The 18,964-nt window shown below is 34.4% G+C and overlaps 1 protein-coding gene across 1 annotated transcript in view; it reads right to left on the reverse strand.

The window, feature by feature from the left end:
• LOC121523180 (teashirt homolog 1-like) overlaps positions 1 to 18,091 on the reverse strand; it is a 71,249-nt gene extending 53,158 nt beyond the window's left edge. Inside the window, exons 1-2 of the mRNA XM_041807955.1 lie at positions 17,553 to 18,091; positions 16,985 to 17,456 (exon numbers count right to left, since the gene is read on the reverse strand). Of these exons, the coding sequence (XP_041663889.1) occupies positions 16,985 to 17,024 (40 nt within the window). The 5' untranslated portion in view covers positions 17,025 to 17,456; positions 17,553 to 18,091. The remainder of the gene's footprint in view (positions 1 to 16,984; positions 17,457 to 17,552) is intronic.
• Between the last annotated feature and the right edge of the window lie 873 nt (positions 18,092 to 18,964).

Consider the following 18,964-nt stretch of genomic DNA (forward strand, 5'->3'; position numbering starts at 1 on the left):
TTACAGTACCACCGTTCTAATATAAACATTCATACCAACATTACACTACCACCGTTCTGATATAAACATTCATACCAACATTACACTACCACCATTCTACTAACAAAACATTCATACCAACATTACACTACCACCGTTCTAATATAAACATTCATACAGACATTACACTACCACCGTTCTAATATAAACATTCATACCAACATTATACTACCACCATTCTACTAACAAAACATTCATACCAACATTACACTACAACCGTTCTAATATAAACATTCATACCAACATTACACTACCACTGTTCTACTAACAAAACATTCATACCAACATTACACTACCACCGTTCTAATATAAACATTCATACAGACATTACACTACCACCGTTCTAATATAAACATTCATACCAACATTATATTACCACCATTCTACTAACAAAACATTCATACCAACATTACACTACAACCGTTCTAATATAAACATTCATACCAACATTACACTACCACTGTTCTACTAACAAAACATTCATACCAACATTACACTACCACCGTTCTACTAACAAAAATTTAAGACCAACATTACACTACCACTGTTCTACTAACAAAACATTCATACCAACATTACACTACAACCGTTCTAATATAAACATTCATACCAACATTACACTACCACTGTTCTACTAACAAAACATTAACACCAACATTACACTACCACCGTTCTACTAACAAAACATTAAGACCAACATTACACTACCACCGTTCTACTAACAAAACATTCATACCAACATTACATTACCACCGTTCTACTAACAAAACATTCATACCAACATTACACTACCACTGTTCTACTAACAAAACATTCTAACAAAACATTCATACCACCATTCTTCTAACAAAATATTCATATCAACATTACATTACCACCGTTCTACTAACAATCCATTCATACCAACATTACATTACCACCCTTCTACTAACAAAACATTCATGCCAACAATACATTACCACCGTTCTACTAACAAAACATTCATACCAACATTACATTACCACCATTCTACTAACAATACATTCATACAACATTAAACTACCACCATTCTACTAACAATACATTCATACAACATTAAACTACCACCGTTCTACTAACAATACATTCATACCAACATTACATTACCACCATTCTACTAACAATACATTAACACCAACCTTACATTACCACCATTCAACTAACAAAACATTCATACCAACATTACATTACCACCGTTCTACTAACAAAACATTCATACCAACATTACACTACCACCATTCTACTAACAAAACATTCATACCAACATTACACTACCACCGTTCTAATATAAACATTCATACCAACATTACACTACCACCGTTCTAATATAAACATTCATACCAACATTATATTACCACCATTCTACTAACAAAACATTCATACCAACATTACACTACAACCGTTCTAATATAAACATTCATACCAACATTACACTACCACTGTTCTACTAACAAAACATTCATACCAACATTACACTACCACCGTTCTACTAACAAAACATTCATACCAACATTACACTACCACCGTTCTACTAACAAAACATTAAGACCAACATTACACTACCACCGTTCTACTAACAAAACATTCATACCAACATTACACTACCACCGTTCTACTAACAAAACATTCATACCAACATTACACTACCACCGTTCTACTAACAAAACATTCATACCAACATTACACTACCAACGTTCTACTAACAAAACATTCATACCAACATTACACTACCACCGTTCTACTAACAAAACATTCATACCAACATTACACTACCACCGTTCTAATATAAACATTCATACCAACATTATATTACCACCATTCTACTAACAAAACATTCATACCAACATTACACTACAACCGTTCTAATATAAACATTCATACCAACATTACACTACCACTGTTCTACTAACAAAACATTCATACCAACATTACACTACCACCGTTCTACTAACAAAAATCTAACACCAACATTACACTACCACTGTTCTACTAACAAAACATTCATACCAACATTTCACTACCACCGTTCTACTACCAAAACATTAAGACCAACATTACACTACCACTGTTCTACTAACAAAACATTCATACCAACATTACACTACCACCGTTCTACTAACAAAACATTAACACCAACATTACACTACCACTGTTCTACTAACAAAACATTCATACCAACATTACACTACCACTGTTCTACTAACAAAACATTCATACCAACATTACATTACCACCGTTCTACTAACAAAACATTCATGCCAACATTACATTACCACCATTCTACTAACAAAACATTCATACCAACATTACATTACCACCATTCTACTAACAAAACATTCATACCAACATTACACTACCACCATTCTACTAACAAAACATTCATACCAACATTACACTACAACCGTTCTAATATAAACATTCATACCAACATTACACTACCACTGTTCTACTAACAAAACATTCATACCAACATTACACTACAACCGTTCTAATATAAACATTCATACCAACATTACACTACCACTGTTCTACTAACAAAACATTCATACCAACATTACACTACCACCGTTCTACTAACAAAAATTTAAGACCAACATTACACTACCACTGTTCTACTAACAAAACATTCATACCAACATTACACTACCACTGTTCTACTAACAAAACATTCATACCAACATTACATTACCACCGTTCTACTAACAAAACATTCATACCAACATTACATTACCACCGTTCTACTAACAAAACATTCATACCAACATTACATTACCACCATTCTACTAACAAAACATTCATACCAACATTACACTACAACCGTTCTACTAACAAAACATTCATACCAACATGACACTACCACCATTCTACTAACAAAACATTCATACCAACATTACACTACAACCGTTCTAATATAAACATTCATACCAACATTACACTACCACTGTTCTACTAACAAAACATTCATACCAACATTACACTACCACCGTTCTACTAACAAAACATTAAGACCAACATTACACTACCACTGTTCTACTAACAAAACATTCATACCAACATTACACTACCACCGTTCTACTAACAAAACATTAACACCAACATCACACTACCACTGTTCTACTAACAAAACATTAAGACCAACATTACACTACCACTGTTCTACTAACAAAACATTCATACCAACATTACATTACCACCGTTCTACTAACAAAACATTCATACCAACATTACACTACCACCATTCTACTAACAAAACATTCATACCAACATTACACTACAACCGTTCTAATATAAACATTCATACCAACATTACACTACCACTGTTCTACTAACAAAACATTCATACCAACATTACACTACAACCGTTCTAATATAAACATTCATACCAACATTACACTACCACTGTTCTACTAACAAAACATTCATACCAACATTACACTACCACCGTTCTACTAACAAAAATTTAAGACCAACATTACACTACCACTGTTCTACTAACAAAACATTCATACCAACATTACACTACCACCGTTCTACTAACAAAACATTAAGACCAACATTACACTACCACCGTTCTACTAACAAAACATTAAGACCAACATTACACTACCACCGTTCTACTAACAAAACATTAAGACCAACATTACACTACCACTGTTCTACTAACAAAACATTCATACCAACATTACACTACCACCGTTCTACTAACAAAACATTCATACCAACATTACACTACAACTGTTCTACTAACAAAACATTCTAACAAAACATTCATACCACCATTCTTCTAACAAAATATTCATACCAACATTACATTACCACCCTTCTACTAACAAAACATTCATGCCAACAATACATTACCACCGTTCTACTAACAAAACATTCATACCAACATTACATTACCACCCTTCTACTAACAATACATTCATACAACATTAAACTACCACCATTCTACTAACAATACATTCATACAACATTAATCTACCACCGTTCTACTAACAATACATTCATACCAACATTACATTACCACCATTCTACTAACAATACATTAACACCAACCTTACATTACCACCATTCAACTAACAAAACATTCATACCAACATTACATTACCACCATTCTACTAACAAAACATTCATACCAACATTACACTACCACCATTCTACTAACAAAACATTCATACCAACATTACACTACCACCGTTCTAATATAAACATTCATACCAACATTACACTACCACCGTTCTAATATAAACATTCATACCAACATTATATTACCACCATTCTACTAACAAAACATTCATACCAACATTACACTACAACCGTTCTAATATAAACATTCATACCAACATTACACTACCACTGTTCTACTAACAAAACATTCATACCAACATTACACTACCACCGTTCTACTAACAAAACATTCATACCAACATTACACTACCACCGTTCTACTAACAAAACATTAAGACCAACATTACACTACCACCGTTCTACTAACAAAACATTCATACCAACATTACACTACCACCGTTCTACTAACAAAACATTCATACCAACAGTACACTACCACCGTTCTACTAACAAAACATTCATACCAACATTACACTACCAACGTTCTACTAACAAAACATTCATACCAACATTACACTACCACCGTTCTACTAACAAAACATTCATACCAACATTACACTACCACCGTTCTAATATAAACATTCCTACCAACATTATATTACCACCATTCTACTAACAAAACATTCATACCAACATTACACTACAACCGTTCTAATATAAACATTCATACCAACATTACACTACCACTGTTCTACTAACAAAACATTCATACCAACATTACACTACCACCGTTCTACTAACAAAAATCTAACACCAACATTACACTACCACTGTTCTACTAACAAAACATTCATACCAACATTACACTACCACCGTTCTACTAACAAAACATTAAGACCAACATTACACTACCACTGTTCTACTAACAAAACATTCATACCAACATTACACTACCACCGTTCTACTAACAAAACATTAACACCAACATTACACTACCACTGTTCTACTAACAAAACATTCATACCAACATTACACTACCACTGTTCTACTAACAAAACATTCATACCAACATTACATTACCACCATTCTACTAACAAAACATTCATACCAACATTACATTACCACCATTCTACTAACAAAACATTCATACCAACATTACACTACCACCATTCTACTAACAAAACATTCATACCAACATTACACTACAACCGTTCTAATATAAACATTCATACCAACATTACACTACCACTGTTCTACTAACAAAACATTCATACCAACATTACACTACAACCGTTCTAATATAAACATTCATACCAACATTACACTACCACTGTTCTACTAACAAAACATTCATACCAACATTACACTACCACCGTTCTACTAACAAAAATTTAAGACCAACATTACACTACCACTGTTCTACTAACAAAACATTCATACCAACATTACACTACCACTGTTCTACTAACAAAACATTCATACCAACATTACATTACCACCGTTCTACTAACAAAACATTCATACCAACATTACATTACCACCGTTCTACTAACAAAACATTCATACCAACATTACATTACCACCATTCTACTAACAAAACATTCATACCAACATTACACTACAACCGTTCTACTAACAAAACATTCATACCAACATGACACTACCACCATTCTACTAACAAAACATTCATACCAACATTACACTACAACCGTTCTAATATAAACATTCATACCAACATTACACTACCACTGTTCTACTAACAAAACATTCATACCAACATTACACTACCACCGTTCTACTAACAAAACATTAAGACCAACATTACACTACCACTGTTCTACTAACAAAACATTCATACCAACATTACACTACCACCGTTCTACTAACAAAACATTAACACCAACATCACACTACCACTGTTCTACTAACAAAACATTCATACCAACATTACACTACCACTGTTCTACTAACAAAACATTCATACCAACATTACATTACCACCGTTCTACTAACAAAACATTCATACCAACATTACACTACCACTGTTCTACTAACAAAACATTCTAACAAAACATTCATACCACCATTCTTCTAACAAAATATTCATATCAACATTACATTACCACGTTCTACTAACAATCCATTCATACCAACATTACATTACCACCCTTCTACTAACAAAACATTCATGCCAACAATACATTACCACCGTTCTACTAACAAAACATTCATACCAACATTACATTACCACCATTCTACTAACAATACATTCATACAACATTAAACTACCACCATTCTACTAACAATACATTCATACAACATTAAACTACCACCGTTCTACTAACAATACATTCATACCAACATTACATTACCACCATTCTACTAACAATAAATTAACACCAACCTTACATTACCACCATTCAACTAACAAAACATTCATATAAACATTACATTACCACCGTTCTACTTACAATACATTCATACCAACATTACAATACCACCATTCTACTAACATTTAATTCACACAAACATTACATTACCACTGTTCAACTAACAATACATTCACACCAATATAACATTACCATTATTCTACTAACCCTACATTCATACCGGCATTACAATACCAATGTTCTACTAACAAAACATTCATACCAACATTACACTACCACCATTCAACTAACAATACAATCATACCAACATTACATAACCACCATTCTAACAATACATTCATACCAACATTACACTACCACCATTCTACTAACAATACATTCATACCAACATTACACTACCACCATTCTACTAACAATACATTCATACCAACATTACACTACCACTGTTCTACTAACAATACATTTATACCAACATTACACTACCACCATTCCACTAACAATACATTCACACCAACATTACACTACCACCATTCTACTAACAATACATTCATACCAACATTACACTATCACCATTTTATTAACAATACATTCATACCAACACTGCACTACCACCATTCTACTAACAATACATTCACACCAACATTACACTACCACCGTTCTATTAACAATACATTCACACCAACATTACACTACCACCGTTCTACTAACAAAACTTTCATACCAAAATTACATTACCACCATTCTACTAACAATACATTTATACCAACATTACAATACCACTGTTCTACTGACAGTACACTCATACCAACATTACACTACCACCATTCAACTAACAATACAATCATACCAACATTACATAACCACCATTCTAACAATACCTTCATACCAACATTACACTACCACCATTCTACTAACAAAACATTCATATCAACATTACACTTCTGACGTTATACTAACAACACAATCATACCAGCATTGCATAATCAGCATTCTACTAACAATACATTCATATCAACCTTACACTACTACCATTCTACTGACAGTACACTCATACTAACAATACATTACCACCATTCTACAAACAATACATTAACACCAAAATTACATTACCACCATTCAACTAACAATACATTCATACCAACATTACACTTCCACCGTTATACTAACAATACAATCATACCAGCATTACATTACCAGCATTCTACTAACAATACATTCATATCAACATTACACTACCACCATTCTACTAACAATACATTTATACCAACATTACAATACCACTGTTCTACTGACAGTACACTCATACCAACAGTACTTTACCACTGTTCAACTTACAATACATTCATACCAACACTGCACTACCACCATTCTAACAATACATTCATACCAACATTAAACTACCACCATTCTACTAACAATACATTCACACCAACATTACATTACCACCATTCTACTAACAAAACATTCATACCAACATTACATTACCACCATTCTACTAACAATGCATTCATACCAACATTACATTACCACCATTCTACTAACAAAACATTCATACCAATATTACATTACAACCATTCTACTAACAATACATAAATACCAACATTACATTACCACCATTCTACTAACAATACATTCATACCAACATTACAAAACCACTGTTCTACTGACAGTACACTCATACCAACATTACATTCCCACCGTTCTACTAACAATTTATTCATACCAACATTACATTACCACCGTTCTGACAATACATTCACACCAACATAACACTACCACCATTCTACTTACAATACATTCATACCAACATTACACTACCTTCATTCTACTAACAATACATTCATACCAACACTGCACTACCACCATTCTACTAACAATACATTCATACCAACATTACACTACCACCGTTCTTTTAACAATACATTCACACCAACATTACATTACCACCATTCTATTAACAATACATTCACACCAACATTACATTACCACCATTCTATTTCATACCTACATTACAAAACCACCATTCTACTAACATTAAATTCACACCAACATTACATTACCACCATTCTACTAACAGTACATTAACACCAACATTACATTACTACCATTCAACTAACAATACATTCACACCAACATTACATTACCATCATTTAACTAACATCACATTCACACCAACATTACATAACCACCAATCTACTAACAAGACATTCACACTAACATAACATGACCATCATTTAACTAACATTACATCCATCTCAACATTACATTACCACAATTCTACTAACAATACATTCATACCAACAGTACATTACCATCATTCTACTAACAATACCTTCACACCAACATTACAATACCACCATTCTACTAACATTTAATGCACACAAACATTACATTACCACTGTTCAACTTACAATACATTCACACCAAAATAACATTACCATTATTCTACTTACCCTACATTCATACCGGGATTACAATACCAATGTTCTACTAACGATACTTTCATACCAACATTACACTACCACTGTTCTACTTACAATACATTCATACCAACATAACATTACCACCATTCTACTAACAATACATTCATACCAACATTACATTACCACCATTCTACTTACATTACATTCATACCAACATTACATTACCACCATTCTACTAACAATACATTCTCACCAACAATACATTACCACCATTCTAATAATACATTCATACCAATGTTACATTCATACCAATGTTATACGGACACCAACGTTACATTCACAACACCGTTACATTCACACCAATGTTACATTCATACCACCATTACATTAATACCAAAGATACATTCACACCAAGGTTACATTCATACCAACGTTACATTCACACCAACGTTACATTAACACCAAAGTTACACTCATACCAACGTTACATTCATACCAACGTTACATTCACACCAAGGTTACATTCACACCAAAGTTACACCCATACCAATGTTACATTCATGCCAACTTTACATTCATACCAACGTTACATTCATACCAATGTTACAATCATACCAATGTTACAAACATACCAACACTACATTCATGCCAATGTTACATTCATACCAATGTTACAATCATACCAATGTTACAACATACCAACGCTACATTCATGCCAACATTACATTCATACCAATGTTACAAACATACCAACGTTACATTCATGCCAACGTTACATTCATACCAATGTTACAATCATACCAATGTTACAAACATACCAACGCTACATTCATGCCAACGTTACATTTATACCAAGGCTACAATCATACCAATGTTACATTCATGCTAATGTTACATTCATACCAATGTTACATTCATACCAATGTTACATTCATGCCAACATTACAATCATACCAATGTTACATTCATACCAATGTAACATTTATACAACGGTAACATTCACACCACCGTTACATTCATACCAATGTTATACGGACACCAGCGTGACATTCACACCACCGTTAAATTCATGCCAACGGTACATTCACATCAACGTGACATTCACACCAACGTTACATTCATACCATTGTACATTCACACTAAAATTACATTCACACCGTTAACATCACACCACCGTTACATTAATACCAATGGCACATTCACACCAAGGTAAACATCACACCAAAGTTACACTCATACCAATGTTACATTCATGCCAACGTTACATTCATACCAATGTTACAAACATACCAACGTTACATTCATACCGTTACATTCATACCAATGTTACAATCATACCAACGTTACATTCATGCCAATGTTACATTCATACCAATGTTACATTCATACCGTTACATTCATACCAATGTTATATTCATGCCAATGTTACATTACTGACACACATCAACATGGGTGCTTCCAGTGAGAGGGTGACCAACGCAGAGGAGTTGACGAAGGACTGCTGCATAATCCTATGCACTGAAGTCAGAAGCCAAAGCTAACAGATGCAGTAGTGCTGCTCCAGATAAAGGAACACAGTGATGTATTGTCAGTGGTCATAAAGGAGATAGGCTACAGTGCCATTAGCGTGTCTAAAATCATCACTGAGGATGGCACACACACAGCCATTCACTCTCTGGTTTATATTTGTTTTCTAGTGCTACAACAATGTGGAAATACCAGCTCATGTAAATGGAGAAAACAGCCATTTTTAGGCACTTACAGGAAAGAGGCCAGAGCAGAGGTGTTGAAGTTTTCATTGACCATATGTCATGCTCTGGAAATAATACAGAGACAAAGCCTGCCAGGCTTGGACTGACCGAGGGTGATGTATGTGTATGTCACAAAAACAGACAATTCAATCAATATTCAAAAGCTGGGCTGGACTGGGACCACATCAGAGCTGGGCTAAGGGACCACAAGAGTCTGGATCAGGGAAAAGCAGCAGTGTTTTTAAGAGGAGGAGGTTACCAGAGGTCTAAAAACTGTTCATTTTGGCTCTTCAAACACATTTCTCTCCATCCATCACCAAAGCCTGGCGTCAATTAGAAATTACAGCCCCACCGAGTTCAAAGTCTTCTGTCACAACCTTGATTAAGTCTGCTTAACCTCACATTTCCAAGCGCCTGCTTAACATTCTGCAGCTGTTTTATTGGGCTTTGGTCATTACTGCACAAACTTCAAAGGCTCCTCTTCCTCTCCCCCCTCGTCATTCTCTAATGTGTGTCAATCACAAGCATCTCTCAGGGACATCCCATGGATCCAGACAAACATGTGATGGTCTCTGTGAGCGCGGCACGTCTGCTCTGCTCTGACATGAGGTCAGAGACTGACCAGTGCCGGGACTATCTGAGACAAAGGTCCTAATATTCGGTTTGACTCAGAAGAACAGCCTTTATTCTTCTTTATGGGAAGTATACTTGAACACGCCTGCCGTGTTTTTACAATTGCTGGAAAGAAACCTGTAACAAAATCTAAGTTTAACATACTTAACTTTTTACTCATTTGATATAAAATATTCTTGTGGGGATTCAAAGGACAATTTTCAAGTTCTTAAAGTGTATTAAACATTATTTAACTGCAGATTTTTCTCTATAAAAGTCTTTTTTGTTTTTATTCTGGTGTATTTTCATGGTTTTAGACCTCTCTTGTCCTAACTCAGAGTTCAGGAACTTAAAGTGACCATCAGACGCCCCCCTCCTGCCCCTCCTCTGTTGCCATAGTTGTCTCTCTGTGATCTCGCTACGCCCCAGCACCCTCCTTCCTCCCCCTCCCCCTCCCCCTGGGGTATTAATCGTAAAGTATTTATCCTGCTTGAGAACTTTTCTTTCAATTTGTCTTTCCTCTTCTCCTCCACGGGGGTAAAAAGTTCCTCCCTTTGAGGCCGTCCAGCTGCCGCGGCGCATGCGTGTGAGCGTGCTGACTGATTTACTGATGTTTATCAGGAATGAATAGATCAAAGGCGGTCGCATGACAGGCGATCAATCAAGCATCAAATCAAAGATGGCAATCCCGGAGCGGAACAGCGGCTCCAAAAACGCCACTTTTCTTTCTTTTCTGTTCTTTTTAGTGGCACCGACACATCAGACAGCCTGTTAGAGGAGATAAGATGAGCTTTGTTTCTGCTGGATGGAGGATTAAAAAGCTTGGAAGTGCATTCATTTCTCTCAGGCAGGACTGGAGAAGGCTGAAGCACACTGTTAAAGTCAAGCACCGAAGGATCTGCAGAAAAACACTTATGGATGTAAAAGACCTGCAGAATACACTTATCATGACTGTAGATGTAGAAATAAACTTATCATGACTGTAGATATAGAAATAAACTTATCATGACTGTAGATGTAGAAATAAACTTATCATGACTGTAGATATAGAAATAAACTTATCATGACTGTAGATGTAGAAATAAACTTATCATGACTGTAGATGTAGAAATAAACTTATCATGACTGTAGATATAGAAATAAACTTATCATGACTGTAGATATAGAAATAAACTTATGACTGTAGATACAGAAATAAACTTATCATGACTGTAGATATAGAAATAAACTTATCATGACTGTAGATGTAGAAATAAACTTATCATGACTGTAGATATAGAAATAAACTTATCATGACTGTAGATGTAGAAATAAACTTATCATGACTGTAGATATAGAAATAAACTTATCATGACTGTAGATATAGAAATAAACTTATCATGACTGTAGATATAGAAATAAACTTATCATGACTGTAGATGTAGAAATAAACTTATCATGACTGTAGATATAGAAATAAACTTATCATGACTGTAGATATAGAAATAAACTTATCATGACTGTAGATATAGAAATAAACTTATCATGACTGTAGATGTAGAAATAAACTTATCATGACTGTAGATATAGAAAAAAACTTATCATGACTGTAGATATAGAAATAAACTTATCATGACTGTAGATATAGAAATAAACTTATCATGACTGTAGATGTAGAAATATACTTATGACTGTAGATATAGAAATAAACTTATCATGACTGTAGATATAGAAATAAACTTATCATGACTGTAGATATAGAAATAAACTTATCATGACTGTAGATATAGAAATAAACTTATGACTGTAGATATAGAAATAAACTTATCATGACTGTAGATATAGAAATAAACTTATCATGACTGTAGATATAGAAATAAACTTATGACTGTAGATATAGAAATAAACTTATGACTGTAGATATAGAAATAAACTTATCATGACTGTAGATATAGAAATAAACTTATCATGACTGTAGATATAGAAATAAACTTATGACTGTAGATATAGAAATAAACTTATGACTGTAGATACAGAAATAAACTTATCATGACTGCAGATGTACAAATAAAATTATCATGACTGTAGATATAGAAATAAACTTATGACTGTAGATATAGAAATAAACTTATCATGACTGTAGATATAGAAATAAACTTATGACTGTAGATATAGAAATAAACTTATCATGACTGTAGATATAGAAATAAACTTATCATGACTGTAGATATAGAAATAAACTTATGACTGTAGATATAGAAATAAACTTATCATGACTGTAGATATAGAAATAAACTTATGACTGTAGATATAGAAATAAACTTATGACTGTAGATATAGAAATAAACTTATGACTGTAGATATAGAAATTAACTTATGACTGTAGATATAGAAATAAACTTATCATGACTGTAGATATAGAAATAAACTTATCATGACTGTAGATATAGAAATAAACTTATGACTGTAGATATAGAAATAAACTTATCATGACTGTAGATATAGAAATAAACTTATGACTGTAGATATAGAAATAAACTTATCATGACTGTAGATATAGAAATAAACTTATGACTGTAGATATAGAAATAAACTTATGACTGTAGATATAGAAATAAACTTATCATGACTGTAGATATAGAAATAAACTTATGACTGTAGATATAGAAATAAACTTATCATGACTGTAGATATAGAAATAAACTTATGACTGTAGATATAGAAATAAACTTATCATGACTGTAGATATAGAAATAAACTTATCATGACTGTAGATATAGAAATAAACTTATGACTGTAGATATAGAAATAAACTTATCATGACTGTAGATATAGAAATAAACTTATCATGACTGTAGATATAGAAATAAACTTATGACTGTAGATATAGAAATAAACTTATCATGACTGTAGATATAGAAATAAACTTATGACTGTAGATATAGAAATAAACTTATGACTGTAGATATAGAAATAAACTTATCATGACTGTAGATGTGGAAATAAACTTATCATGACTGTAGATATAGAAATAAACTTATCATGACTGTAGATGTAGAAATAAACTTATCATGACTTTAGATATAGAAATAAACTTATCATGACTGTAGATATAGAAATAAACTTATCATGACTGTAGATATAGAAATAAACTTATCATGACTGTAGATGTAGAAATAAACTTATCATGACTGTAGATATAGAAAAAAACTTATCATGACTGTAGATATAGAAATAAACTTATCATGACTGTAGATATAGAAATAAACTTATCATGACTGTAGATGTAGAAATATACTTATGACTGTAGATATAGAAATAAACTTATCATGACTGTAGATATAGAAATAAACTTATCATGACTGTAGATATAGAAATAAACTTATCATGACTGTAGATATAGAAATAAACTTATCATGACTGTAGATGTAGAAATAAACTTATCATGACTGTAGATAGAAATAACCTTATCATGACTGTAGATATAGAAATAAACTTATCATGACTGTAGATATAGAAATAAACTTATCATGACTGTAGATATAGAAATAAACTTATCATGACTGTAGATATAGAAATAAACTTATCATGACTGTAGATATAGAAATAAACTTATCATGACTGTAGATATAGAAATAAACTTATCATGACTGTAGATATAGAAATAAACTTATCATGACTGTAGATATAGAAATAAACTTATCATGACTGTAGATATAGAAAAAAACTTATGACTGTAGATATAGAAATAAACTTATCATGACTGTAGATGTAGAAATAAACTTATCATGACTGTAGATATAGAAAAAAACTTATGACTGTAGATATAGAAATAAACTTATCATGACTGTAGATATAGAAATAAACTTATCATGACTGTAGATATAGAAATAAACTTATCATGACTGTAGATATAGAAAAAAACTTATGACTGTAGATATAGAAATAAACTTATCATGACTGTAGATGTAGAAATATACTTATGACTGTAGATATAGAAATAAACTTATCATGACTGTAGATATAGAAATAAACTTATCATGACTGTAGATATAGAAATAAACTTATCATGACTGTAGATATAGAAATAAACTTATGACTGTAGATATAGAAATAAACTTATCATGACTGTAGATATAGAAATAAACTTATCATGACTGTAGATATAGAAATAAACTTATGACTGTAGATATAGAAATAAACTTATGACTGTAGATATAGAAATATACTTATCATGACTGTAGATATAGAAATAAACTTATCATGACTGTAGATATAGAAATAAACTTATGACTGTAGATATAGAAATAAACTTATGACTGTAGATACAGAAATAAACTTATCATGACTGCAGATGTACAAATAAAATTATCATGACTGTAGATATAGAAATAAACTTATGACTGTAGATATAGAAATAAACTTATCATGACTGTAGATATAGAAATAAACTTATGACTGTAGATATAGAAATAAGCTTATGACTGTAGATATAGAAATAAACTTATCATGACTGTAGATATAGAAATAAACTTATGACTGTAGATATAGAAATAAACCTATCATGACTGTAGATATAGAAATAAACTGTAGATATTGAAATAAACTGTAGATATAGAAATAAACTGTAGATATTGAAATAAACTGTAGATATAGAAATAAACTGTAGATATTGAAATAAACTGTAGATATAGAAATAAACTGTAGATGTAGATATAAACTGTAGATATAGAAATAAACTGTAGATGTAGATATAAACTGTAGAAGTTGAAATAAACTGTAGATGTAGATATAAACTGTAGAAGTTGAAATAAACTGTAGATGTAGATATAAACTGTAGATATAGATATAAACTGTAGATGTAGATATAAACTGTAGATATAGAAATAAACTGTAGATGTAGATATAAACTGTAGATATAGATATAAACTGTAGATATAGATATAAACTGTAGAAGCTGAAATAAACTGTAGATGTAGATATAAACTGTAGATATAGATATAAACTGTAGATATAGATATAAACTGTAGAAGTTGAAATAAACTGTAGATATAGAAATAAACTGTAGATGTAGATATAAACTGTAGATATAGATATAAACTGTAGAAGCTGAAATAAACTGTAGATGTAGATATAAACTGTAGATATAGAAATAAACTGTAGATATAGAAATAAACTGTAGATATTGAAATAAACTGTAGATATAGATATAAACTGTAGAAGTTGAAATAAACTGTAGATATAGAAATAAACTGTAGATGTAGATATAAACTGTAGATATAGAAATAAACTGTAGATATTGAAATAAACTGTAGATATAGAAATAAACTGTAGATATTGAAATAAACTGTAGATATAGAAATAAACTGTAGATGTAGATATAAACTGTAGATATAGAAATAAACTGTAGATGTAGATATAAACTGTAGATATAGAAATAAACTGTAGATGTAGATATAAACTGTAGATATAGAAATAAACTGTAGATATAGAAATAAACTGTAGATATAGATATAAACTGTAGATATAGATATAAACTGTTAAAGCTGTTAACGCTGTGAACATTTAAATTTACAGCAGCTGAATACAGATCCGTATTATTGAGGTCCAGTTCTAGGCCTTTTGGCTAAACTGGTCTAGCTCTGGCCCTGCCTGTCCACCCAGAACCCTCGGACCATAGAGGAGTCTGAGTGCCGGGGCTTACCTACTGACCGCCGCGGGGCTTGCTGCTTCCTCCTCGGCATGCTGCTGCAGGACTTCCCGCTGACTTCTCATGCGGAGCTGAGAGGAAACCGAGGAGACGGGAAGCGTTTCCTCACTTCTTCTTCAGCGGGCTGAGAGAAGGATTCCTCACAGGGTGAGGGGGTCTGTTTTCAACCTTCTTAGTGTATTTTTAATCTCTATCGATCATTCCAGACGAACGGGGCTCGTCCGGGAACTTCTGCCGACCACACAAACTCATCAGGCTGGATGGTGAAGGGGGACGGTTCGTGCTGGTTTCGGTCTGTCGTAGAGGTGGATTCAGACAGTTTCCATCCAAACAGGAGCACCGGACTGTTTTAGACCTCCTTCAGCCCGGGGACCTCCGTCCTTCTTCCCTTTAGGAGTCCAAACGTGTCCGTCTCTCCGCCCGTCCGGGTTCCCGAGCTCCGACGGTCTCCACCTTTGGTTTCAGTCTTTGTGGAGGAAAAGAGGGCAGAGAGTGAGACGTTAGCCCCGGCACTGAGGGGATTTCTGTCCCTAAAAGCTCCCTGGAAGGAGGAAATACTCACATTCCGGCTCCGCTGTCCCTCCGACTGTCAGCACGGACACTTGACGAATTCCCCCCAAACTCATCCCCCAGCAGGGCCGCCCTCTGAGCCCGCACCGAGCCTCCACCGAGCCCCGCCGTCCCCTCACAGTTCTTCTTTACCGTAAAGAGCGCCAAACGGGCTTTCGCGGCAGTGAAATGTGCGCACTTTGGCTGATGCGGTGCGCTGAGACAGCTCCCACTGATAGACAGACACATCCAGCTGCCTCTCCGGCCTCTCCTTTACTCCACCCCTCCACGAGCGTCACCCTGACAGTCAAAGCCCACCTGTCAATCTGCAACTGTTCAAGGGGATGGCTTCCTGTCCCACGCACGCGCGTGGCAGAGGCGCGAGCTGCTGAGGATCACGCGCCCATTTTTTTCAACTTTAATACCAAAACACCAGGATGAGAGGAGGGGGTGAAAGTCTGAAAACAGACACGGTGTGATGGTCGAATCAGAGTCAGGTGGGGTCAGGTGTCATGCTTGGACTGGGAGCTTTGATTTCCATGGACAGTGAACGTCTCAGCTGGCTGATAAGGACAGGAACATCAGTGAATGACCAATAAAGCTGCAGTCTGCTTTAAACCAGGCCTGACTGCTTTTGTTATCATTCTAGTCTGAAACAGTGAAATTCATCAACACGAAGAGTTCAAACCAACCCTGTCCCCCTCTGATCGACCCTCTGTCCCCCCCCGGAGTAAACCTCCAAACTTCACCCTAACGTGAGTCTCTGCTGTGACCTCTTTAGAGGGACAAAGGAGCTGCAGATCGATTCGTTACACCTTTTTAGAGAAGGCTTGAGCTGAAGGGGAGGGGCTCTGGATCCACCAGAGGCTCCATTAATAGCCTACCCTCCATCCCAACTATTATCCAGCATAAAGTGTTTATAAAGGGCCACAGAGGGGCCAACGTGAGCCTAGACCAGACTGGAGGATCTCTGATCAGACTGGACCTCACAGTCTTTGTTAACTACAGGAGGAGAGACAGAGGTCAGTCTGGACACCTATTCTGGACTGTAAACCAGATCCAAATCCACCTACCAAGGGATCTTAGCAGGAGCCTGGATTACAGACTTCCTTCAGATCACTTCTGGTGAGTTTATCTAATTTTATTAATTATAGTAAAGCTCTGCAGGACGTCTCCGCAGGTTTCTCCCCTCAGGGGGTCAGGGGTCTTATCCTGTCTGTATGTACCCAGAGAGGGGGTCTGAGGTCTCAGCCGGTCTGTATGTACCCAGAGAGGGGTCTGAGGTCTCAGCCGGTCTGTATGTACCCAGAGAGGGGGTCTGAGGTCTCAGCCTGTCTGTATGTACCCAGAGAGGGGGTCTGAGGTCTCAGCCTGTCTGTATGTACCCAGAGAGGGGTCTGAGGTCTCAGCCAGTCTGTATGTACC

Source organism: Cheilinus undulatus, linkage group 16 (assembly GCF_018320785.1).
Source record: "Cheilinus undulatus linkage group 16, ASM1832078v1, whole genome shotgun sequence".
Taxonomy (NCBI): Eukaryota; Metazoa; Chordata; class Actinopteri; order Labriformes; family Labridae; genus Cheilinus; species Cheilinus undulatus.